This window comes from Dermochelys coriacea, chromosome 11 (assembly GCF_009764565.3).
Source record: "Dermochelys coriacea isolate rDerCor1 chromosome 11, rDerCor1.pri.v4, whole genome shotgun sequence".
Classification (NCBI taxonomy): Eukaryota; Metazoa; Chordata; order Testudines; family Dermochelyidae; genus Dermochelys; species Dermochelys coriacea.
In genome coordinates, this window is record NC_050078.2 from 76,889,708 (window position 1) to 76,914,988 (window position 25,281).

The 25,281-nt window shown below is 49.8% G+C and overlaps 1 protein-coding gene across 7 annotated transcripts in view; it reads right to left on the bottom strand.

Moving 5' to 3' along the window:
• Positions 1-25,281, bottom strand: part of COL18A1 (collagen type XVIII alpha 1 chain) — a 241,149-nt gene that overhangs the window by 89,025 nt on the left and 126,843 nt on the right. For 3 of the 7 annotated variants that reach the window (XM_043505772.1, XM_043505773.1, XM_043505771.1), the window contains exon 1: positions 12,478-13,372. The exons of 2 other annotated variants lie outside the window; for them this stretch is intronic. In XM_043505772.1, coding sequence (XP_043361707.1) covers positions 12,478-13,357 — 880 coding nt within the window. In that variant the 5' untranslated portion in view covers positions 13,358-13,372. Of the gene's footprint in view, positions 1-12,477; positions 13,373-13,404; positions 14,156-25,281 lie in introns of those variants that run through there. 2 more of the 7 variants (XM_038421859.2, XM_038421861.2) reach the window with 2 other exon arrangements.

The following is a 25,281-nucleotide window of genomic DNA, read 5'->3' on the forward strand; positions in this document are numbered from 1 at the left end:
GCGCACACGGATGGTGTCTATCAACTTGTTTATTATAAAAGACACAGATAACTGAACTCCCTAGAGCAGTGCTACTCCAAGTGGTGGTTCAGGGACCGGCTGCCAATCTGCACGCACATTGGAAAAAAAATATTGCCGGTCCCCCACATCAGATAGCTTGAGAAGCACGGGGCTAGAAAATACCTATTTCCATTGGCCGCTGAAGCACGGAACATTTATTATAAGCAAGAGAGACAAAACGCTTTCCAAGCATGTAAATTTAAGCCATCTGATCTCAGCAGCTGTTGTGTGCAGTTCTGTACAGTGTCTGCGATCGGACCATGGAGTGGTTCTGGGAGAACAGGTGGAGCGTATCTTTCACTCTATGGAATAAACACTCCGCACACAATCGGAGCACTTTGCTTTCCCAAGAAACAGCAAAGGGCCTCTCATGCCCCTACATTGAAAAGATTGCACCTCCTGGTACCTCCCAACAGCGGGCAAAGATGCTCATAGCAATGCAGGCATTCTGGACAGGAAGCATCACATACTTGTGGGAACAGGCAAGGAGGGGGTCACATTTAAAAAAAAAAATCTATGGATCTCAGTAATATAGAGCTAGATGCAACTATGGGAAATGGCCACAGCACCCTGTGAAGGTGTGGGATTGCCTCTCCTAACATCCGTCCACTCCTCTCTGTTTACAAAGGGGCTGTAGAGCAAGGTTTGGGGCAGCTTTTTAAGTGCACTTGAGGCAAATGTGACTATCGTACATACACCACCCTGCTCTCAAAATAGCTTGTCAGTGAGTCCATTTGGGAGAATTACATGGGTTTGGTTCCAGGACATACTGGAAGTATTTCAGTGAGCAAGAAACTATTATTTTAAAGGGGATCACTCAAGATTGCTTTTTTCCACAATTGGACTCAGTCAAGTCTGACCTCCAACGTAACACAGGCCACAGGTCCCTGAATTAACTGCTGCTTCAAGTCCAATAGCTGTCCCGGAACGAGAGCATCTCTTTTAGGAAAACATCCAGTCTTGATTTAAAAATGTCCAGTGATGGAGAACCCACCACCAATCCCATGCTAAGTTGTTCCAAGGGTTAATCACTTTCCCCATTACAAATTTGTGCCTTGTTTCCAGTTTCTCAACATGCTTCTGGCCCCCTGAGCACATGTGGCAAAGAGCTGTCAACATAAAAGTTAGACTTTCGTTACCTGAAACAGTCCATCAAGATTCATCTCTCAAAGAGTTTAGAAGTATTTCAGTAACCAGCATTCTCCTTGTTAACCCTAACATTTGAGTACCACCCAGGGGACCAGTCAAGGTCCTGTGGCATTGGGTGCTGTACAAAAAACCAGTGCCTTTCATGTGGAGATTACCATCGGTATTGCTCAAAACCATACAAACTCCTGATCTCCCATTGTTTGGTTCCAGCAACTTTCCCTCCCTAGTGTCTGCCCCACATCCCAGGCAAGAAATCCCCGGACTTTCACAAGAGCACACAGAAGGGTATGTCTACACTGGGACAGCCAGATTTGAGCTCGCTCTGCTTGAGCTAGTGTTGTAAAAATACCAGTGCATATGCTGCAGCTTAGGCTCTCAAGACCATGCCCAGGTCCCACGGGTCCAAGCGCTAGGAGCTAGTTGGAAGTCTCTGCTTGAGCCGTAACATCCCCCCCAGCTGTTTTTAGCATGCTAGCTCGAACCTCATTGTTGCGTGTCTGTCTACCCACACTGCCAGGTTCACTGCCAGCTGCAGTGCAGGTACATCCTGCCACCACATTGCAAACTGTGGCTGCTCCTCCCTCCCACACATGGGGTTCTGCTCCTGCAGACTTCTGAAGTGCAACGCGTCGTGCCCCAGGGCCGGATCCCCTGGCCATGAATCCGGGCAGGTATTTCAAAGCAGAGACAGAGCTTACAAATTCCGTTCCACCAAACTGGGGCAGCAGAGCAGAGCTGAAAGTGAATGTGTGTTTAGGGTGGTGCCAGTGGGGCTGATAAGAAGGGGGAAGCAGACAGGGGTTTGCCAGTAGGGTGAGTGTCTGCACTCAATGAGAAAGACTGCACTGAGAGCTGTGTTCACTTCTAGGGCTGACCAAGAGATTCCCCAGGGCTGCTGACTACAACAGCGTATTGTCCTATAGCTGTCTGCAGCTGAGAATATTACGAGAAAGGAATGTCAGAAAATTTGGGATGTGATGCAACTATTTTGCCCCTGAGCTGGTGCCATGAATGGAACAGCGGCTGTTCCAAATCCTCAAGGTGATGAAATTCCCCACAATATTGTAGGAAGGCTGATAAAACCTATGCTGGAGGCTGTATTATCTTTGAAATAACTAGAGTCTCATTAAGCCTATGGGATCCACGTCTGTCACATACAGAGCACTCGGGAACATAGCATGGCCTCCCCTGCCAAAGCATAAATTATCAATCCTTTAAATCCCCTAAAGCAACAGTAGAAAAAACAAAACAACTTATCACCCAAATAAAAGAGAAACCGAAAGAGTTAAGCATGCGGTTAGAAGCTGCCGAGGGATGCAGCAGTTTCTCCTACACATGTAAGAGCTCAAGGTGAAAGCAGTTCTGCCTTTGGAAAATTCTGGCTCTGATCCTCCTCTCTCCTGCAACACTTTACACCAGTGTAAACCCTCGGGGGCCGGTTCCCAGTTACTCCATTTTGAGCATGGGGCAGGAACAGAAGACTGGGGGTCTCCACCATCTTTACACTCCTTATATTCTGAGACCATGCAGGGACCTGTCCAGTGAAAGTTAAAGCAGTCTCAGAGTTGCTCGAGTTATGTTCCACTTCCCACAGCCCCTTGTGGCCGCATCTCTCACACTGCCACCGACATATTCGGAAACCAGACTGCAAAAAGTTTGTAATTTAAAACACTCATTTGGGGGCTCGACTCTGGCTCCCTGAACGCCTCTGGCCGACATTAGTGAAACGTCCCCATTGGTTCTGGAACCCGGACCCTGGAGCATCACACTGGCATGTAACACTAACCAGAGACTGAACCTTACACAAAGCGATGCTGACCTCAACATCAACTCCTTCAGCTCAGTGCACAGCCGCAGGAAACCATATAAATGGTTCAAAGGAAATGCGCTCCCTGATAGCCGTCTAAGGCCCAGATCCTCAGCAGCCCGTGACACACTGATCTCACTGCAGGATTGGGGCCGGCTTCACACAAGCACTGCCAGCTCTTCCTCCCTCTCTTAAAGTGCACCTTATTTTAATCAGATCTCTTTAGATGTGAATTATACAGTACATACAAATATCCCTCCTGACCCGCGGAGCATCAGAAACAGGCAGCATTGAGCTCTTAGGAATATTAAGTAAAGAAGTAATGCAGTAATTTGAGTGTAAAGAAAAACTTGAAATTCCCATGTACTCAAAGCCAAGATATATATTTGCATGTGGAGACAATACTTGGCTTTATATGGCACTTTTCATGTCCTAGCAAAGGAATGAAGCAGACAGCTGTAGTGGAGCGACTGCCTACCTGAAAGTAGCAGCCTTCCCATGCTCTCACGCAGCCTCAGATGTTAGACCTGTTTTCCAAGCTCTCCATCGTGCGTGAACAGGACCCAAAAGGAGGGACTCCACAAGACATAACAGCCATACTGTGTCACACCAATGGTCCCTCTAGCCTGAGGGCCACATCGGGTTTCCAAAATTGTATGGAGGGCCGGTTAGGGGAGGCTGTGCCTCCCCAAACAGCCAGGCGTGGCCCAGCCCCCAACCCCATCCGACCCCCCCTGCTTCTCACCCCCCCTGCTAGCCCCCCACGGGACTCCTACTCCACCCAACCCCCATTCGCTGACGGCCCCCCAGGGATTCCTGCCCTATCCACCACCCACTGCTCCTTGTCCCCTGACTGCCCCTGGACCTTCTGCCCCTGACTGCCCCCACCACCCCATCCAACCCCTCCTCTCATTTCTGACTGCCCCCCTTGGATCCCTGCCCCCATCCAACCATCCCTTCTCCCTGCCCCTGACTGCCCCATCCAACCCCCCCTTCTCCTTCCTAACTGCCCCCTCAGGACCCCTGCTCCCATTCAATCCTCCTGTCCCCAGCCCTCTGACCACCCCGACCCCTATCCACACCCCTGGCCCCTGACCACCCCCTTGAACTCCCCGGCCCTCTATCCAAACCCCCCTGCTCCCTGCTTGCGCTGCCCGGAGCACCAGTGGCTGGCAGCACCACAGCCAGGCCACGCAGCCCAGAGACTGGGTCAGGCTGGGCTCTCAGCACCCCCGCCCAGAGCAGTGCGCCAGTGGCGCAGTGAGCTGAGGTGCGGGGGAGGGAGGATAGCAGGGGAGGGGCCGGGGGCAAGCCTCCGCGGCCAGGGGCTCAGGGGCCAGGCAGGAGGGTCCCATGGGCCAGATGTGGCCCACAGGCTGTTTGCCCACCTCTGCCTTAGCCCTACTGTCTTCCAATGCCAATGCCAGGTGCCCCAGAGGGAATGAACAGAACAGGTAATCATCAAGTGATCCATCCCGTTACCCATTCCCAGCTTCTGGCAAACAGAGGCTAGGGACACCATCCCTGCCCATCCTGGCTTATAGCCATTGATGGATCTATCCTCCATGAACTTGTCTAGTTCTTTTTTGAACCCTGTTATAGTCTTGGCTTTCACAACATCCTCTGGCAAGGAGTTCCACAGGTTGACTGTGCGTTGTGTGAAGAAATATTGCCTTTTGTTAATTTTTCAACTTGCTGCCTATTAATTTCATTGGTGATCCCTGGTTCTTGTGTTATGAGAAAGAGTAAAGAGCACGTCCTTAGTCACTTTCTCCATACACCAGTCGTGAGTTTATAGACCTCCGTCATCTCCCCCCTCCCCCCGAGTCTGTTTTCCAAGCCGAACACCCCCGGTCTTTTTAATCTCTCCTCCTAAGGAAGCGGAGCCGTCTCCCTGCTCATTTTAGTTGCCCTTCTCACGTCGCACAAGGGAAGGGGGAGCTTGAACTGATGTGGAGGGGAGGAGGTCTTGTCATGAACACACACCACCTCTCCTGCAACCTTGGCTTCGTGGCTCTGCATCTCCATTGTCGATAATTTACAACAGCAAACAATGACACCAACAGAAGGCTCATAAAATTGGGTCTAAAATAAATGAAGTCCCTCTGCACGAGGTACAGTTGAGAAACACGGCAGCTGCTGCTTTATTGAGAGGTGTGAAGCCACAATAAGGAGGTCACTTCCTTACTCTTGGCAAACAACTAGATTTTAAGGGGCCAGCCAACCATTCACAAGAGAGCAGTCCAGAAGACAAGCTGTTATAAGCCACAGGGAAAGAGAACTGCTTTCTCTGCTCACTGCAGTTTTAGGCCAAGGCACAAAGTTTCTTTGAACAGAAGCTATCAGCTGAGCTGAAATGCCAGGTTCAGGTGTCAGGATGAGGAGACACCTCTTTCAGAGCTTCACTCAGTTTACAGTAAAACACGTTAACATTTCTTCTCTATTAAAAACACACATACATAAGGGGTTACACTCGCTGTGCGCTTTGCAAGGACTGGAATGACCGCTCGTCAATCCGGTACATTTTGATCCTAACCATCAACCTTTGGAAATTATTGACCGTACAATCAAGATAAATATTTGTGCCTACAAAGAGCCCAGGAGAGTGGAGACATGCTACTTTGTTTGAACCCACTTTAAATACACCTAAAACCTTTCCCAAATCTCTATTGAAAAGAACCAAAAATACTCCCAAAGCAGTGATGCTAGGTGGCAGGGCCTGAGCACTCAGCAAATAGAACAGCTTTAATGAGAAGAAAATGACGAACCATTCCTGACATCAATAGCAACACTAACACTGTGACCTGGAATCACAACACACTGCATCGAAGATGGCAAAGCAGCTCAGTGCTGCATGAGACAAGTCATCCAACACTGCGGGGCTCTTCATGGGCGCCAAAGTCCCACAGCAGCAAGCTGGTGTTAACGGATACATGCAGAGGGGAAAGAAAGGGGAGTTGCAGCAGCAGAGAACTAACATGTGATGGAAGGAAGTGTAAAATATAGCACTTCTGGCAATCCCAATCCTGCAAAAATCATGAGTCAGGCCTCAAAAAACAGGAGGTTGGCTTAAAAATCATGACATTTTTATAAAAACCACAAACACTCAGTTCTCTGCATTTGCCTCCCGGCTTCTGAGCCCTCAGGGCATGCTCTGGTCACCATTACAGACCGCTCTGCCAGCACAAGGGCTAGAAGCTTATTTTATTTTTTTAATGAGAGCAGAGATCAGTTCTCACCTAGTCACATGACTCCCGGAGCTGGGGCTTTAAGGAAGAGATTGAATACCATGAGTTGGCACTGCTCAAGCACGTTCTCTGGACTCTCTCACCTCCATTAATTGATTTTCCTAGACAACCAATTCCTAGGACCCTTTGGCAGGTAAGTTACACCCTGTGGGAGCCCCAGTGGGGCGCAAAGGTTCGCCAGGCCACAGGATTCCACGCCCAGGGCACAGTACCTTTGTAGGTCTGAACTGGAGCTTCACTGAATGCTGGAACATCCTGGGGCTCCAGTCCACAAACCACAACAATTGCCTTGATATATTCTGCAGCTGAATATTGTGCGCCAGTGTGGTCTCACAGCAGTCACACTGACCTCCTTGACACTCAACTCAATAATGCTGTGAACATAGTGTCAGGGACGTTCAAATCAACTCCAGTCGACTGGCTCCTGGTACTATTGCACATCCAGCCTCCAGAGACGAGAAGAGCTGCTCAGACATCTCGCTTTCTTAACCATGTCAGTGCAAATGCAAGAATCCCGCGGCACCATGACCTGCAGAACCCGCCAAAGACAAGATTAAAATCCCGCAGCCCTCTATGGAACCGCATCAAGACCCTGACACCCAACTTCGATGCTGAGGATCAATAGAGAGTCACATGGAGCATTTCGACCGCTCCAAAGAAACAGCTTTGTTGACCCTGCCAAGGAACCGCCGGGTTTTGATTTATGTCGGAAAGACTGATGCAGGTTGAATCGCGTTGGGACAGCTCATGGGAGATGTGGACAAACCCTCTTTGAATGGAAAAGGAGGCAAACGCATGCATGCAACTGTGGACACCAGGCACAAAAGAAGGAGCATAGCATATTTGAGCGTCCCATTCATTCTTTTGCCGGGGGCCTGAAGGACATTCACCAGCTTGCTGCTGCGGCAATGTGTTGGCTCTCAAACTCAGATGTAAATTTGTAGTCGTTGCTACTTTCCCAAGCCATACGAAAAAAGAAAACCAAATGCCCCAGGAGGGCTGCCTCACCAACCACGCCCCTGGCTTTGTGCTGTACCAGTGCCAGACACTTCTGTTTCCAGAGCTCAGCACCAGGGGCTGGCGAAAGAAAGGAAGCTGCAATTCCAGGGCAGAGTGATGAGCTCTCACACGCTCCTTCACCATCAGTCACACCCTGGCTTAGCCAAACTTGGGAATTAGACCTATCCAGGCCTCTTGGAGGACATGCCCCGTCTGTGGCACACAGCACTCCCTGCTTGCACATCTATAGGAGCCTTGGGATGAGACTGCATGTGGTGGAGGAAGAAGCGGATTTGTGGCTCCCCAAGCCAGGGCCCACAGGACTGCTCAGGTTCAAGGCAGGGAATTGAGACACCCCTCCCCAGGAGAGCTATGCCTGATCACGTGAACGGAGCCACTCCCAGGAGGCTGCATGCTCCGGCACACAGAGGGATGGAAGGATCAAAGTGTGAAAACTAAATCTTCTGGGCTACCTGGTCAGGCCTTATGGCCAGCACTGGTGTTTCCAGTTTCAAGAACTCCTGCCTTCCACAGGTTCAAAGAGCCCCAATACCCAGCCTGGCAAACTAGAGAAAGAAATCAAAGCTGTTGTGTACCTAGAGAAAACAAACAATGAACCGAATTAAATATCATACAATTTAGAAATTAACCCATACTAGTGGGTTGTGTCACCGGGTGAGGTAAAATACAGCAAAACGGGGCAGACTTTATACAGCCTCCCACATCTGCATGGAACGGCCAGAGAAGGGGAGGAATGGGACAAGTTATGTACCCTGCAGGGAGAGAGAAGTCCAAACCCCTCTCTTTCTGCAGTATCCCCATACACTCCTGTGGAAATCTCCAGGCCATAGGAAATTCTAACTTGAGGTGGGAAACATGGAGCACGAGCAGCTGAACTGTTAAAAAAAAACCCAAACTACACAAGTACCCCATTGCCCTTTAATCACCCTAAGAAAGTGAAAATCCAGAGAATGTTCTATAAGTAGCTTTTCCCTAAATACAAAATGGTGAGTCAGCTGCTTGGCTTTGTCCCTGCTCACGGCCCCATTTCCATAAGCTAGCCAACAACAGCTTCCCTAGCTTGCTTTTCTTTTTTTGGACTATTAGCCTGGGAACTTTTAGCTGTGCAGGCCAATACGCCCTTGTATGTAAGAGTTGAATGACCGACAGCATTCCTGAGAACATTGAATGTGCACCCTTGAGGGACAGCCTAAAACAGTAACTCTTCAGTGTCAGGGGCAGTTATTAATGAAAGGTCAAATCTAGTAGAGAGCCATCCTTACATCCATAAGAGTATCCAATTGTCGCTGCACTCTCCTCCTTCCCTCTGGTCAAACAGACCATCTGCTTCAAGGCATTCTGGGTGCACTTTATACTTGCTGACTGGAATCCCCACATAAAGAATTACATTTTTTAAAATGGGCCTTCAAAGTCATTGCAATTGAGCTATATTGAACTTAACTCCACAGACATGACAAAAATAAGGGGAACAAGGAACCTACACACACATGTAACTCCAAGAGGGCTGGCCAGGCCTGTCTTTGATAGTCAGATGCTCTGTACAAATTAACTGGTGTTGTGGTGAAATCACCCAACAGGACACATCAGCAGTTCCAAGCACAGCACAAAGATGATCCATGTCTCCTAAAAATATCCACATCATAGTCGTGCTAACACACTGATGAAAGTGCCCTGGTGTACTTTATTTCTAGCTAGACTAGACCATACATGTACACTTCGAAAAGCATGATGCAGTTCCTGTACTCCCAGGCAGGCATGTAGAGAATGTAAGTGTGTTCACAATCAGTGACACTGCTCTGATTGGTGGTTCTAGCCCTTTAGAGACCAGCCCCTATACATTCTGCATGTGCGCAGAGACACACACTTTTTTGGGTTGACTTGCACTAAACAAAACGCTGTCCCTGCTTCCCCAATAATGGGAACCAAATATTTGCTAATGTGTAAATAATTAACCACAACAAAAGGAGCTCACTCAGCTGTCCTGCAAAACACCTTAAGGTCTCCAAAAAGAAAGGTAAGCAAAGCTTAGTGCAGATGAGGTCATGGCCCCTGCACTACACAGAGTACAACGTCTACAGGGGAAACACAGCAGAGTTTGGTCTATAGCTTCCAGGAACTTAGCACCCTGCTCTGGAAAGTTAGGGGTGCCTCATGGAAAGCAGAGCTACACAGCTCAGTACTCTCCGCCCCGGCTCGATCAAGCCATCCAACGACGCGGGCCAGTGTCCTGCACTCCCTCCACAGAACCCTGGGTTCTTCCTCACCTGGAGTCTCTGTGATGTCCTCTGGCCTGTGCGAACCAAGACGTCAGACTAGACAACCACGATGGCTCCTTCTGAACTTAGAGTCTGTGAACTCATGACAAGCTAAGTTCCCTCTAAGCTGATGGTCGCGTGGCAGCCTATTAAGCACTGTGCAGGCGGGGCAGGAAGAGATGCCTCTCCCCCAGCCCCGGACCTGCTGTGGCCAGGGGAGAGGCACTGATCCTGCAGCCCCAGCCTCGGAGCTGCCGCGGGGAGAGGGAGCTGGGGAGAATCCTCTCTCCCTGCCGTAGCCCTGGGGCAGCCTGCACCCCAAACCCCTCATCCCCGAGACTGCACCCCCAGCCAGAGCCCCCTCCTCCCTGCACCCCAACCCCCTGCCCCAGCCCTGAGCCCCCTCCCACACTCCAAACCCCTCGGCCCCACCCCCACCACCTGGATTTTGTTATGTGCACCAATATGGAGGTGATGTGTCACACCTCACCTCCATATTGGTGCACATAACAAAATTCATTCTGCACATGGATGGGAAAAATTGGAGGAACACTGACGACGAGAGGTCCTTTCTTCTGCAAGCGACCACTGGGAAGGAAGGCATCACGAGGGGAGAGGAGCGTGGAAGAATCTGCTCCTTACTAATGCAAGAACATTAGAAAAAAATCTGACAGTCTCTGAGTGGCTGCTGAACAGAATATCTATTGGAGCCCCCCAGGAGCTGCTCCAACATCGGAGAGCTGCCCACGCTATGGCCGTCCAGCAGAATGCAAAAGTCCTGCCATACACCCCGTGCCAGGCACAGCTCTGCTCAGCAGAAACAGGACATGTCACGAGAATGCAGCACCACCTAGAGCAGCGTGGGAAGCCATCAGCCAAGGACTTATCTGCATAGCCCAAGGAATTGTTAACTTAAGGCGCAGAACACTGGCAAGCCCAGGGAGAACTCAACAAATACCGCAGGTTGCAGGGAAGGAAGAGCTGAAAGAAGGGACATGGCATCCCTATTAAAACCTCTGCCTCCTGGCTTCACTCTGGCCTCAGGGATGTCAATGCACAGAAAAGATGGCCCAGGCAACTCCAGAGCGAGTGAAAAGCCAGTGCTCTTGGGCTGTGGGAACGGTACTTTGGTGCAGCGTCTGAAGTAGGTGCAAGCCAGACACCAGAACAACAGGGTCTGAACCTGGTTAGCGATGCGAGACATTCATTTTTAATCTCCTGAAACAAAAATCCCAGTATTTCTAAAACCTCTTGCAATAGGAATGGGCCCTGGATTGCCCAGAAAGCAATGATGAATTGATGGCAATATTTATTTGAAAGAGCTGAACCCAGACAGAATTAGATTAAAAAAAAAAATCTGCTCAAAGCCTTAGATGGAGCTAGTGGGACAGGACTCATTTGTTTTAAGTTTCACCCAGTGCCAGATCCCAGCCTGTGCTCCCGCTGCCCCCAGTGCCGTTCCTGCAAGGTCTGGATTCTAGATGCTGCCCATGCTGCCCCCCACCCTTCCCCAACACTGTATACACACAAGGGGGAAGGGCCAGTAGATCTGTGGGCAAATGCAACATTCTCGATTTTATACACTTTAGAAGTGTCCATTTTACACAGTGGATTAGTGAAAGGACTCTCCATCGCCCCCAGAACACCCGCTAGCAGACAAGTTCTAACCACCTGCAGATCCCACAGCCAGGGAACGTGGCGGGAGGGAGCCCAGCTCCAGAGTTGGGGCATTTTAATACAGTATTTTGAAGAGCTAGCAGGATTAGTATTGATTTCAGACCTTTTTAGGGCTGGGAACCTGACACAGAACTCTCCTCTTTCACTAGTGCACTGCGAAAGATAGACAGAGAGAGCAACCTTTGGAAGGAATTTCATTCAGACCAGGTGGTGCAGTGCGCAGGGGACCCCCAGAGACAGGGAAGGTGGGAATGCCCCCAGCTCAGAGGTAGGGCATCGCTCAGGACCCAGTGACAAGCCTGCACTAGTGAGGATAACAGCCGCGGAATGACAGAGGGATGGGTCCGTGTTCCTGACTGTGCAAATCAGTAGAAGGCTTGGTTGGTGCACATGCAATTACTTGAAGGAAGCAGGGACCAGATAGGGAAGGAAATTGGAAGGCAATGTTCACTGCCAGTGAAGAGACCCTGAGCACCAGGGACGTACGGCGCCCCATCCCAGCATTGCGCCATCTTCCCGAAGCCATGATAGGCAAGCTGGAATCACCAGAGAGAAAGCTGCCTCCAGTAGCAGACAGTTGATTTGAAACAGACTGACCCCCCCCCAGTTCTTCGAGTCCCCCACCAAATGTGCAAGGACACTATGAAAACTGCCCCATCACCCTGCTAGAATGCACGAGCCACAGGTACGGCTCCACGTACAACGTCATCAGTAGCAGTTGTTCAGCAATTTCAGACCCTTCGCTGGCAGCAGAGGAGAGAATAAGAACGTAAGAGTGGCCACACTGGGTCAGACCAATGGTCCATCTAACCCAGTATCCTGCCTTCCGACAGTGGCCAGTGCCAGGTGTTGGATGGATTCCACTCATCCCCAGCCCTCTGACCCAAAACTAGAGGGGTTGTGGGGCTGGGCAGAGAGAGGGGAGAGGAGTCACTTGCCCCCATCCCAACTGCCTTTCACCTCCTTCAGCATCTGGCTCGGAGCACAGGCCTTGCCAGCAAAGCAGTCTGGGCACTTGGGCTAGCGGGACTGGCCACAAGCCAGAGCCAAGCTGGCAGAACTCTAACAAGAGCAGCCCCAGACTGTCCCATTCCTCTCGTGGCGCAGACACACCAATGGAAGGAGAGGGCAGGGGACAGCTTGGCGGAAGTCACTGCTTTACCCCCACAAAACCGCAAAGTTGGCAAAGCAAGTACAGATTTAGCTTACCTGGGGGAAGAAACAGAAAAATTGGTAAGAAACATTATCCCTGTGATATTACCTGCAGAGACATTTACAAACACACAAGAATACCCAGCATCCTCTGCAGGAAGAGAGTCACATGATATTGGGAGGCGCCCCTCTTTCAAATGAATCCAGCACAGATCTCTCACGGCTTCACAGAAGCCCCAGCACGGTGGGGGTGTTATCGGAATAGAAGCATTGCACCCAGGGACCAACAGCAAGCAGAAAAACCATTCCAGGTAGTGGTGGCACCGAGATGTAAGAAGCCCCTCCCACTCATGCAAAGCAGCCCGAATTTCCACTTCACTGCCATGATGGAAATAATTCGGTAATCTGAAATGCTTTATGCCCAGGTTGTTGCAATATGGCAGATCGGCTGGGAAGGGCAAGCAGCGACCCGCTGTAAGAGTCAATCCAGGAAAGAAAGAAGCAAGCCCTGCGCTACCATTGTTATGAAGTTGCATAGTATAGGTTAGTAAATCAAACTCAAGAAATTCAGAATTATTGGCAGAAAAAAAATCCACAGAATTAGTTGCATTTGTATTAGAAACAGCATCATTATGGTTCCTATTTAAATCAGCCACTGCTATCCCAGAATGCTTTGTGGTAGGGTCAGTGCTTTGCACTGATTGGCTGCTGTTATTTTTAAGGCTGCGACGGGCACTATTCCCGTAAGACACCGATTGGTTTGAATGTGCAACATAATGGGATAGCCAGTTGTCTAAAGAACCTGTCAGCTGGGCTGGAATCCCGGCATGCACACTGATATCTGTCTGCAGCTCCCGCCAGTCCAGAACGCTTGCTGTCGGTGAAACTCCTCCTCTCTTTTCTGAGGCCGCTCCCCTGCCAGCCCTTGCTTGTGGGAGGGCAGCACTTTCCTGACCCTCTGCAGAGAGGTATTCCTGGAAAGGCCCCATCTCGCCACGAGCACCTCCACTTGGTGAAAACGGGAAAGAAGCACTACCTGGAGGAGCCGCTGCAGGCTTCTGTAAGAGCGCCCATGACCTGTTCCAGGCAGGCGGAGGTCCTGTTGGCATGGGAAGCGAAGCCTCTGGCTGCCTGGTCCCCAGCAGGCCGTGGCCATCCCCTGTCGAGTTGGCAGTCATGTTCCCAAGGCTGGCCAGCCCCGTTACAGAGCTTGCAGCAGCCAGGCTGGTGTGAGTGGTTGTCTGAGGTGCAGCAGCTGTGGGCTCCCCTGCGTTCCCAGTCTTCCGGGTGGTCCCTTCATCCCACAGCTGGACCAGGCTCCTGATGCCCTCTGCTACGTCCAGGATCTCAGCCCCCACCCCCGCGATGTTCTCCCCCTTGTCCTGGGACACGGAAGGTGGTGCCAGAGCGGGGACAGCAGTGTCCGCGGCTGGTGCCTGCCGCGTGACTGGGAGAGTGCTCCATACTTGGTCCCCTGGCTGCACGGTCGCCGGCACAGGCACCGGTGTTGTGATGGCCACAGGAGAGATAAGCGGTTCCGCCGTCTGTCCCTCCGTAGCGGGGCTCTCTGTGGGGGGCAGGGTCGTTACCTTGGGGGTTTTTTGGCTCCCCCAGAGCCAGTCAAAAAACTGTGCCTCCACCAAGGAGCAGCAGCAGATTAGCAAGAGCAGGAGACACAGACGCTGCTCAGCTGGAGCCATGAAAAATACAGCTCTGGGAAAAAAGTGTCCTGAAGCAGACCAGCGTCCGTCCGGGGGAGCTCACATTGGTCTGTCCTCTGCAGCTCCAGGAAGCATGCACAAAAACGAAGGGAGGCGTGGCTAGCCAGAGCCCCTGCCAAGCCCTGCTCCCAACCAGCCAGCCTCTCCTGCTCCACACCCTCCTTCCCCCACAGGGCAATGGGACGTGGGGGCTGGCTTCTGAGCACACCTGCAGTTTTATCCTTTGCCCAAACCCTCCTGCAGCTCCTCCCTGGGAGCCAGCAGCCCTGCACCCTTGGTCCACGCTCCAGAGAAGCATTCTGCCATTTATTTCTCAGCCACACCCACTCACTAGCCAGGGACCTTTAACTCCTCCTTGCCCACGGCTCAGCACGTCCAGAGATGTCTGCCCCTTCCCAGCCGCATGCTTGTGTTTTAGTAGCTGTTCTCCTGTAATTAGACGTGAGCAAAACTCTGGAGCGTGCAGGCTGCTTGTCAGACACACGGGGGAGGCGGCGGTGAGAACAGTGCTGCTGTCAGAGAAAGCACCGCGATGATTTGCAGTCAGTCACTTCACCCCTTGGGCTCCTTCTCTCCTCACACAGCCCAGCTGGCAGCCTCCCCACTCCTTACTCCCACTCCCTCGCAGGTATTTGCTCTTGCAACTGTGGGGATGAGGCATTTCCTGGGCTTCCTTCTCCCCTCGGCTCAGCGGGGCAGCTGCACCCAACGGGGCGGCCCAGAGTCACCACTGGTGGTGGACGAGCTGCTCAGCGTCTCTGCGGTCCCTGCAGACATAGGCTACCCAGGGAATGAGGTAAATGAACATATCCCAGGTGTCCTGGCCAGCCCCACTCTCTTCTGGGCTGTACTCAATGGCGCTGGCCCTCTTGGAGAAATGGGGTTCATGGACAGTTTGTGCTGCAGTGACCCCCTACCCACCACCCATAGGCAGACATTCTGTTGTCTCGTGGCTGCAGCCAGGATTCCCAAGAGTTATTCATCCTCGTTTAATGTCAGCGAGTCGAGATGTTCCCCAACGCTGGAACAGGAGGGATTCAGGATCTAGAGCCACAGAACCACCCTGGCATCGATGTTCGAGCATCAGATCACAAGCCTTTCACCGTGGAACGTTCTCAAAGGAGCTGCTGATAGCTCCCCATGTCACGGCATCCCTGCAAGCCCTGCAAGGTGATGTGTGCGTGTGTAGTGTGCCAGAGTGGTGTGTGAAAATATGTCACGATTTTCCACTGGAATGCCAAGCGCCTACTTTGGTTAGCATCATTCCCCGCAAATTTGTTATTCCATTTCCTTTCCCTTTCCAGCCTCACAGGGCTAATCTTGCCAGGTAATTCTATACAAAAAAAATATATTTTACTTTTAAAACCAGCAATCCAAATATCCCCTCATTTTCATGCACATTTTAAAAATCCCAGAAAATAATCCTGCAATTTCTACTGTGTTGCAGATATGGGAAGTTAGGAGAAAATGACTATTATTGTCAAGACATATTTCCAAACCAAACACCATTTACAGTATGCCAGATACATGAAATTAGACAGAAGAAAAGTGGGCACTGAAAGAACAGACGAGATCTAGTTGTTAATATTGAGCTTTGAATCCATCGCACCATTGCACAAAAGACCTAGAAGACTTCTGAATCTGACACACTAAAAATGTGGAAGCATTGAAGACAGTTTGAAAAACAAACCACTTGCACACCTGCTAACAGACTGTCTCCCACTGACAGGAAAGGCACCAACTCTGAGACTCAGGCCTGGTCTACACGAGGAAATTAGGTCGGTACAATGATGTGGCTCCAGGGTGTGAAAAATCCACACCCAATGATGCAGTTAAACCAACCGAACCTTCGGTGTAGACAGTTTTGGGTGACAGGAGAATTCTCCCATCCACCTAGCTACCGCCTCTCGCGCCCGGGGGGGGGGGGGAGGGGAGTCATCTTCACTGACAGGAGAACCCCTCCCATTGCCGTAGGTAGCGTCTTCATTGAAGCCCAACAGCAGCTCACCACTGCAGCGTTTAAGTGTAGCCCTGCCCTGATACTCGCCTGCTCACAGAGCATCCCAGACCTTTGGGCACCCATTCGAAGCTCAGCCTCTCGGGAGGTGCTGCCAGCCATGGGCAGAGACGTGGTAACTCTGCTAACAGCTTCCCCCATCAGCCCCCCCCATCCCACTTGGCCGGCCCCAGGAGCTGTGAGGGGAGCCAATGCAGGGATGCAACGTCAACCTTACACCACACAGGGGATTCCCCAACCCCAGGCAACAAGATTTCCCAGCGCGGAGGCGTCGACTGCTTTCTGGCCCCTTTATGCCACAACAATGGCATATAGGGAACACAGCCCAGCACTGCTCAGAGTGCAGGCCACAAGCTGGTGATGTAATTCAGGCTTGTGCTATTGCAAAATGAAAAGTGGCATAAAACACCTTGGGTTGTGGCCATATACACGGTTCCAGTTACACTGAAATTCAAATAACTTAATTGGTTAGTCTGTTCTTCAGCTCATACCAGGCAAAAAAAGAATTTGAACTTTTCTGACTTCACACTTGTTCCTATAATTAGCCAGCCAATGGGACCTGGGCCAAGAACTATCCGGGGGCCAGACCATTTGCTAGTCACATCTGCAATACACTTTCCCCTCCTGGAACCCAGGCATTCTGCTTGTTCCACACCCTGTGCAGCCACGATTTAAAGTGAGGAGCTTCTACAACTACGCGTCCCTTTGTTATTAGTTTCTTAATGCACATCATGAACCAAAACAAGACTGAACAGGTGGCTCTGATGGCTCATGTACAGCGATGTATGTGGAGAGATCTTTGGGAACGTCCCCATATTCATTTGTCAAGTGCCACAATGAAGTCAGTGGAAAGACTCCCATTGAGCTGCGCTGCACCCACACACTGGGCGAACCGGGCTGGACACAAGTGCCTTCACGCTGAGGAACGTCACGCTAAGGACACCAATTGGTGAGAAAGGGTAACAAACCATGCAGAGCAAGGCATGCATGAAACGGTCATTCCACATTTCCTCTGCGAGTTCTTCTATATCCTTGCAGCAGCCTAAACAATCCCCCTTGCCCGTGCAATTCCCTGGCTAAGCAACAGCCAAAGCCTTGCTGTGTAGGACAGGAGGCACAACTTCTCCCCCTTAGCCTAGGGCTGACCGTGCTTGCCCCGAAGGACCCTCCCACTCCATGTAGCCTGCGGAACAAGAAGCCCAGAAGCAAGACGAGAGGCATTCTAATCCTCATGTCCGTTCTGCAGGACAGTGCAAAGGGCTCTGATGCAAAGTGCGCAGGAGTCAATGAGGGCCCTTCCAGGGACTGTGATGGGCTTTGCATCACTTGGCGAATGGATAGTCCTCAGTAATTCACAGATGATTAGAGTACAGGGCCCAGACAAACCAGTCCACCCCTCACGTATGGCACAGTGGCCACGGGCTTTCATCCCGTAATTCCTGCATTTTGTGAGGATCCCCTACGTATCTGGGAGAGTGGTGTTCCCTCCCATCCTCCAGCCCGCCATGCTCAAGGGACTCTTCTCCCTAAGTTAACCAGACCCCCCTGGATCTCGAGCCGATTTGCTCTTGGGACTTCCCAGAGATTAACTTCTTAGACAGGACTCTGCAGCGGAGGGGAAACCCTTCATTCCAGCCATGCTTTGTGTAATCTGTCAGATCAGAATCAGCATCCTCAGAAATAGTAAAGCAATTACTTGGAAATTCCATTTCTGAATAGCTCAACATGCCTAATGCCATGTAATCAGCCTTGTGGAGGAGATTCCTCCACAGAGCACATTATGAGCCTGAGTGCACAATACAGTCTAGTAATCACACCATTTCCTGAGCTCCCTTCACTCCCCTCTTGGCTCAGATCTCACCAAACACCAGCAGGGACTTGCAGTGCAGACTCGCACAGCAGATACCAACTCTCAGACACAGCAAGGGTTTTCACACCCAAAAGAAGGAATGTAGGAGATGGTCTGGTTCACCATCTATCCCCACCCATCACTGCAGAGACCCTCCAAAACCTGGACACTACAGCAACAGTGGGGGAGGGCTAGTAATCGCCAGCATCAAGTTCCCTGTCAAACCAGTAACAATGCAAACACCGGTCTTCATCTGCCTTAGAAAGGCAGAGACTTCACAACCTTCATTTTGTCAGGTCATGTGGTTTATGCCAAGGAATGGGCCGTGGGCTACTGTACACTAGGGAAGACCGAGCAAGCACCTACCCAGACCAAGCACAAGCAGCCACAAGGGCAACGAAAAGGACACACATATCTTGGACTTTGCTGGTGCCTGCAGGCGAGGACCATATGCAGTTGGGAGTGGGGCAATGCAGAGGCTGGTCCCACCAATGTGAAGAGACACTCGAGAACCCTTTACACGATGCAGCCTGGCAGACACCTGTGCTGCAGGTTTGCGTCTAGCCACCTCCCCCACACGATCATGGCCCCAGTTTCATCACTAACCCAGCGAGAGGCTCGCTTCCTAATCGGAGCCCATCTGAGCTGCAGTGGATCACGCAGCTTCTCCTTCCCATTGCTCTCTTCTTCAAATAAACTCCAGATACATAGAGGCCTCCATTTTAAACTGCACCGCACACCTCCTTTGCAGCAGCCAGTTCTTCTCAACTTGGAATGGCTGCGCACGGGGCAAGGGCTCCTTTTCTCTGGTGTGTTTCCCATTCTCCCAGGTCCTGAGATCCACGTACCCATTTAGATTCATACCGGGTCAGCCCAGGGCACAACGCTGCCCGTTCCCAGGCCCTCAGTCACTCCTGAGGACATCCCAAAATTGTCCGCCATGTTCCAGAACTGTATATGTACGCGACAGGGTCTGGATTCTCACGCAGCTCTGCCCCCGATTTCCCTTTTCCAGGCCCTCTACGTACCAGTGCTTCAGTGCACGCAGTCCCCTCCTCTGCTGCTCTGGATACAGTCCGGCTCCCCCATGCCACTGCATTAGAAATTAACCAGGTTACAAGGGAACAGCCCCCATCATTAATAATAAACAGCTCTTTATGAAGGACATACAGAGTAGGTAACTACCCCGCTTAAGAAATTAAGGGGACTTCCTACTCAAATGGCAGTTTCCTTGTAAGTAGTATAGCCATGCTCCACGGTGGGTAGTGACAGTCTAGTGGGGTGCAGGAGGAAAGTTGGAGGAGTTGCACTGTATGTAAGAGAGCGGTCTGATTGCTCAGAGCTCCAGTATGAAACTGGAGAAAAGCCTGTTGAGAATCTTTAGGTTAAGTTTAGAGGCAAGAGCAACAAGGGTGATGTCGTGGTGGGCATCTGCTATAGACCACCAGACCAGGAGGAGGAGGTAGACGAGGCTTTCTTTGGACAACTAACTGAAGTCTCCAGATCACAGGCCCTAGTTCTCATGGGGGACTTCAAACACCCTGACATCTGCTGGGAGAGCAATACAGCAGTGAACAGCCAATCCAGGAAGTTTTTGGAGAGTGTTGGGGACAACTTCCTGGTACAAGTGCTGGAGGAACTAAGTAGGGGCTGTGCTTCTCTTCACCTGCTGCTCACAGACAGGGAAGAATTGGTAGGGGAAGCAGAAGTGGGTGACTACCTAGGCAGCAGTGACCATGAGATGATTGAGTTCAGGATCCTGACAAAAGGAAGAAAGGAGAGTAGCAAAATACGGACCCTGGGCTTCAGAAAAGAAGACTGACTCCCTTAGGGAACTGATGGGCAGGATCCCCTGGGAGGCTAACATGAGGGGGCAAGGAGTCCAGGAGAGCTGGCTGTATATTAAAGAAGCCTTATTGAGAGCGCAGGAACAAACCATCCCAAAGTGCAGAAAGAATAGCAAACATGGCAGGTGACCAGCTTGGCTTAACAGAGAAATCTTCAGTGAGCTTAAACTCAAGAAGGAGCTTACAAGAAGTGGAAATTTGGATAGATGATAGGGAGGAGTATAAAAATATTGCTCGAGCATGCAGGGATGTAATCAGGAAGCCAAGGCACAATTGGAGTTGCAGCTAGCAAGGGATGTGAAGGGTAACAAGAAGGATTTCTACAGGTATGTTAGCAACAAGAAGGTGGTCAGGGAAAGTGTGGGCCCCTTACTGAAAAGGGGAGGCAACCTAGTGACGGATAATGGGGAAAAAGCTGAAGTACTCAATGCTTTTTTTGCCTCGGTCTTCACAGACAAGGGCAGCTCCCAGTCTGCTGCACTGGGCAACACAGCATGGGGAGGAGGTGAGCACCCCCAGTAGTGAAAGAACAGGTTAAGGACTATTTAGAAGAGCTGGACATGCACAAGTCCATGGGTCCGGATCTAATGTTTCTGAGGGTGCTGAGGGAGTTGGCTGATGTGATGGCAGAGCAATTGGCCACTGTGAGGGGGGATTTGATAGCAGCCTTCAATTACCTGAAGGGGGGTTCCAGAGAGGATGGAGCTCGGCTGTTCTCAGTGGTGGCAGATGACAGAACAAGGAGCAGTGGTTTCAAATTGCAGTGGGGGAGGTCTAGGTTGGATATAAGGAAACAATGCAAACAAAGCTAGCTCAGGCATGCCTGCACCTGCCACGATCACACCTCCCAATTGCAGTGGAGACGTACCCCCTAAGCCGTGTGGTTACAGCAGCTACGTACCGTTCCGGGGTGGCTGACAATACATGATATTGCCCAAGGATTCTGTGTTTCCTTTAGCTGGCAAAGGAATCAATTTTCTTTCCTTCAAGATTCAATTATTTTCACTATGTTTAAATTTATATATTTTATTTTTATACTGGTAAAAAATAAAACAATCCAAAGAAAGATGCATGTCTTAAACCAAACCACTGCAGTGGCAGTGCTGTCCTCTATGGCTGTCCCCACCTAATCCCTCCTTCATGCCATAGCTACACCTGCAAAGACTAACCTATGTGCTTTTCTTTATCCACTCCGAGGAGCAACTTTGCTCTGAATGGCTCTATTCACAGTGTGTAAAGCCAAGCACACGGGTAGTCCTTACAGGACTGAAAGAGACTGCATGGTCAGTGGGGCTTGGGTACGTCTCCACTGCAATTGGGAGGTATGATCGTGGCAGGTGCAGGAGTGCCTGAGCTAGCTTTGTTTGCATTGTGTTTCCTTATATCCAACCTAGACCTCCCCCACTGCAAGGTCAATGGGGTAAGGACTGTGTTCTCTATGAACCCAAACATACCCGAGTGCTATAAAATAATAAATCATAACATCCTAGATACGAGCAGTTCATTCTAGATTTCACTAAGCAGGAGGTCACAGAAAAGAAGCAGTGTGTTATTTCTACGAGTATCAATTTTCGTCATTCAGCTACAAAAAAAGTATGAGAGATCAATTTAAAAATTAAATGTACAACTTTCTATAGCTTAATACATGCTTTTGGCAACACTCCAAAAGTACTCCCAGGGAACATAAAATCCTAGTTTTCTCCAATAAGACACATTTTCCACTGTATTTTTAAAATGTAGTTTGAATAAGTTTGCTAATTAAAATATTAGTTGACAGTAACAATGCCATATTCATGCTTTGTTTGAAAAGGAACTGAGGTGATGTCACTTCTAGAGTATTTTTTGGCAACAGATACATCAAACCATGAAATAGGCTACAACTAATTGAATACTGAACGCATTTTTCTTTTTCTTTCGATAAAGTTTCCATATTCAACATTTACCCTTGACAGACTACACTAGAGAGGGAGGAAAAGTAGAGCACTGCTTGGCTCATTTGAGATCTCGACAAACAAATATAAAGATCAAGGAAATGAATTCTTCAAACTTTTAAAATAACTCGAGTGAAGTAATATTGTTTAAAAACAAATGCTTAGATATTTCGATCCACAAGTTTCTTCTTTCTATCAGATGATGACAGAGTTTTGTTGCAGTCACCTTCTGATGGTACATCTGCATTCCCTCTCCATGACAGCCAATGCGCTGTGTTATCTGAAAGTGCACATTCTTACACATGAAACCAGAAGAAAACAAACCCTTGACATGATCTGCTAGGTAGCTATACCGGTAACTATGTATGTCAGAGCTTCTGCAGGGCTGCCAGTACTAAATCACTGCATTTTCCCCATCTCTCTGCTTTCTTTTAGGAGTCTTTTGGTTTGGTTTAAACTGGAACCTATACTCCATATCTCCACACCGTGAACCCCCTGCTACCATTTACCCCACTTCTGGGACTCCTCTGAATCCCTTGAGACATGTTCCAGTCCCGACTACAAGCATATGCTGCATGTTCCACTCCCAGACATTGGTTCTCCCATTAACACATGCTCTCCTGAATCCTCAATGGATTCCAGTCCCCAAATCTCTTGGCTGTCTTCTTTATCTAATGACAATGAAGATGACTCCAGCTGTTGAATTAATTCACCAGAAAGGAAAGGAAAGGAAAAGGAAAGGAAAGAAAAAGAAAAGATCCTGGTGCAATACCAAATACTGGATAACTTCCGCCCAAAACCAATTAGTGAATTCAGCTCCCTCCCTCCCCATTCAAAAAAGGATGAAATTAAAATTAACCTGAATTTAAAATTCTGGAAGAATTCCCTTCTGCCCGCGTGTCGCACACACACACACACACACACCCCCCCCAATGCAATTTCAAACACTTGCTTTGAAAAAGAGTAGCTTTAACTGCTCGCTAAAGTGCAGTTCTCCTCTGAAAGGTGATTCTGTCAAAAGGGCATCTTTCTCAGCAGGTCCAATTCCTGTGTGTATTTATAATCCTACCTACGTACTTCAGGGACAAATAAGAGGTATGTGTTTCTTTAAAACTACTTTTTACTATCAGTCTTACAGAGCCATCACAACTGAGAGAGAGAACTGGATAAAGCCTCACCAGCAGAATTGTTACACTCATCCCCACTACATCTGCATGGCCCCACTGACACCTGGGCAGTCCATCTGATACAGGTGTTGCTGAGAGGACAATGGGACTTCACAGGTGTAACTAAGAGCAATATATGTGCAGCAGAATTCTTCTTACTCTTAAGTAAGAGGCAGGAAGAAGTCAGCTTGGCTTTTCAGATCCCAAGATGAATGGGAAAATAAACAATTTTACTTGTAAATGGAGACAGTTTGATCAGGCATCAGACAGACACCATAACCATGGAACCCCTGGTGCCAGTTTCACAAAGTCTCTTTTCAGAGTGGAACCAGTAAGTGCTTAGACTGATGGCACTGCAGAAAGCCCAGAGAGAGAGAGAGAGAGAGAGAGAGAGACGCCTCCCCTTTCAGTGCCAAGAACTGACGCCACCTTCGTTAGTGCAATAAGTCTTATTTTTGAAAAGTTAAATCGAAGACATTGAGTTATCTGGGAGCCCTCATTTAGGGCTTGTCTGTGCGAACATTTGATTCGCAGCAAGCTGGGGTGTAAATCTAGCCCACCCAAGCCGGCCGTGCACCAAGTACCCATGCAGACCCTGCCACTGCGCACTGACAGTTCCCTGGTGCATTTATCCACCCCCATTTCACAGCAAGGCATGGTTAGTGTGTGCCAGCAGGGTCCACATAGACAGTTAGTGAGGGGCAGGCTAGTGCGAGGCTGATTTACACCCCAACTTGCCATTCACTAAGTATCCATGTCGACAAGCCCTCAGACAAGTTCTGGCAGCCAGACCTGCTTCAGTTAGGCTCACTTTCCACACTTGGGAATTGGTGGTAATTGTTCTGATACATGTCGTTGTCCCCTGTGAGGGGGGAATGGGGAGGGAAAGGTCAGATGAAGGGATAAATGAGACCCAGCACCAGCAATAGCCAAGTCAGCCCACACGGACAGCATCAGTCCCTCAACCCAGTCAAGGAACCCTAGAGGAAGTGACTATGTGGAAAAGATCCTGGGTGACTCTCTGTACCCCCAGTTCTACCCACCACCCCAAACCATCATCTTTACTCTTAACCAGGACACCTGCCTGTTGGCTGTTTCTTTCCTGTGTGCCTCTTTCTTCTCAATTTCACAATCCCCTGACCAGCACTCAACTCAGCCTGTGGACAGGCCCTCATTGTGAAGCAGGAAATACACAATCACAGATCTTCAGAACATATTTTGGGTATAGCTACATAATTCCCTCCACACATTCTGACCATACATTTTGCAATGAATTATGACAGCGGGCTCTTGGACAAGATCTCACATGCCACCATTTGGTAAACTTAATATGCCTCCCTCTGACCCAGGAGATCCCTGGAACACTCTGTGACCCCCTCTGCCAGTTGGCACCAAGAGGTCTCTGGATCACAGATGCACCGGGGGGCAGACCAAGGGAAGGGGAAGGTAAGGATGAGAACTCCCGAGCTAACTTTCTTAGCTCCTCCAGATGGGCTGACCATGAGGCTGTCTGCTCTGGAAAACTCACTCAATCGTTTTCTCATACTGCTGAGGGAGAGCTGCTGCTGCCACCCAATTGTTATGAGTCATTTAAGGCATTTTCCTCTCATGCAGCTGGGTAATTTTGCTGGGTCTTGTCACAGATATTAAACAAGATCTCCAGATGTGCTGATGTCTCATTCCAAACGATAGATTCCAGTATAGCTAATCCCTCCAAATCTACTCTGGGATGAGGGGCCAAAGGCTCTGCTGGCATGGACGGGTTCATTTCCTGGGTGAATGGACTTTCACCCCACCACAAACACTGAATTTGGCTCAGAGTTTTCTCTATAAATCTCCCCACTGTATTTTCCACCAAATGCATCCGATGAAGTGAGCTGTAGCTCACGAAAGCTTATGCTCAAATAAATTTGTTAGTCCTCTAAGGTGCCACAAGTACTCCTTTTCTTTTTGCAAATACAGACTAACACGGCTGCTACTCTGAAACCAGAGTTTTCTCTGTTAGAGAAGTCCCCCGCCACCCCAGCATGGCAGCAGCCCTCAAGAGACATGCCACACAGGTACACCCAGTGCCCTAGGAACTGGGTGCAGTACAGGGATGGGTCACGCTTTGCCTCAACATGAGCAGAGAGTTTGCATCCCCTGCAGTTTGCTGGTTCATATCAGCACATTCTTTCCCATTCACCAGAGCGTGGCCAGCTACAGGGGTCTGTGGGTGATTTTCTGTAGCACTCACTGAGGTCAGTATAGCCTGCTTGGGGGATAAAATCTGAGACCAATACAAGCAGAGCTAGCGCCTCAGAGAACAAAACAGGGCTCACTTTGTACAAACCCAACTGTTTAACTCTCAAAAAAAACCTTTAAACCCCATGACAATAGACA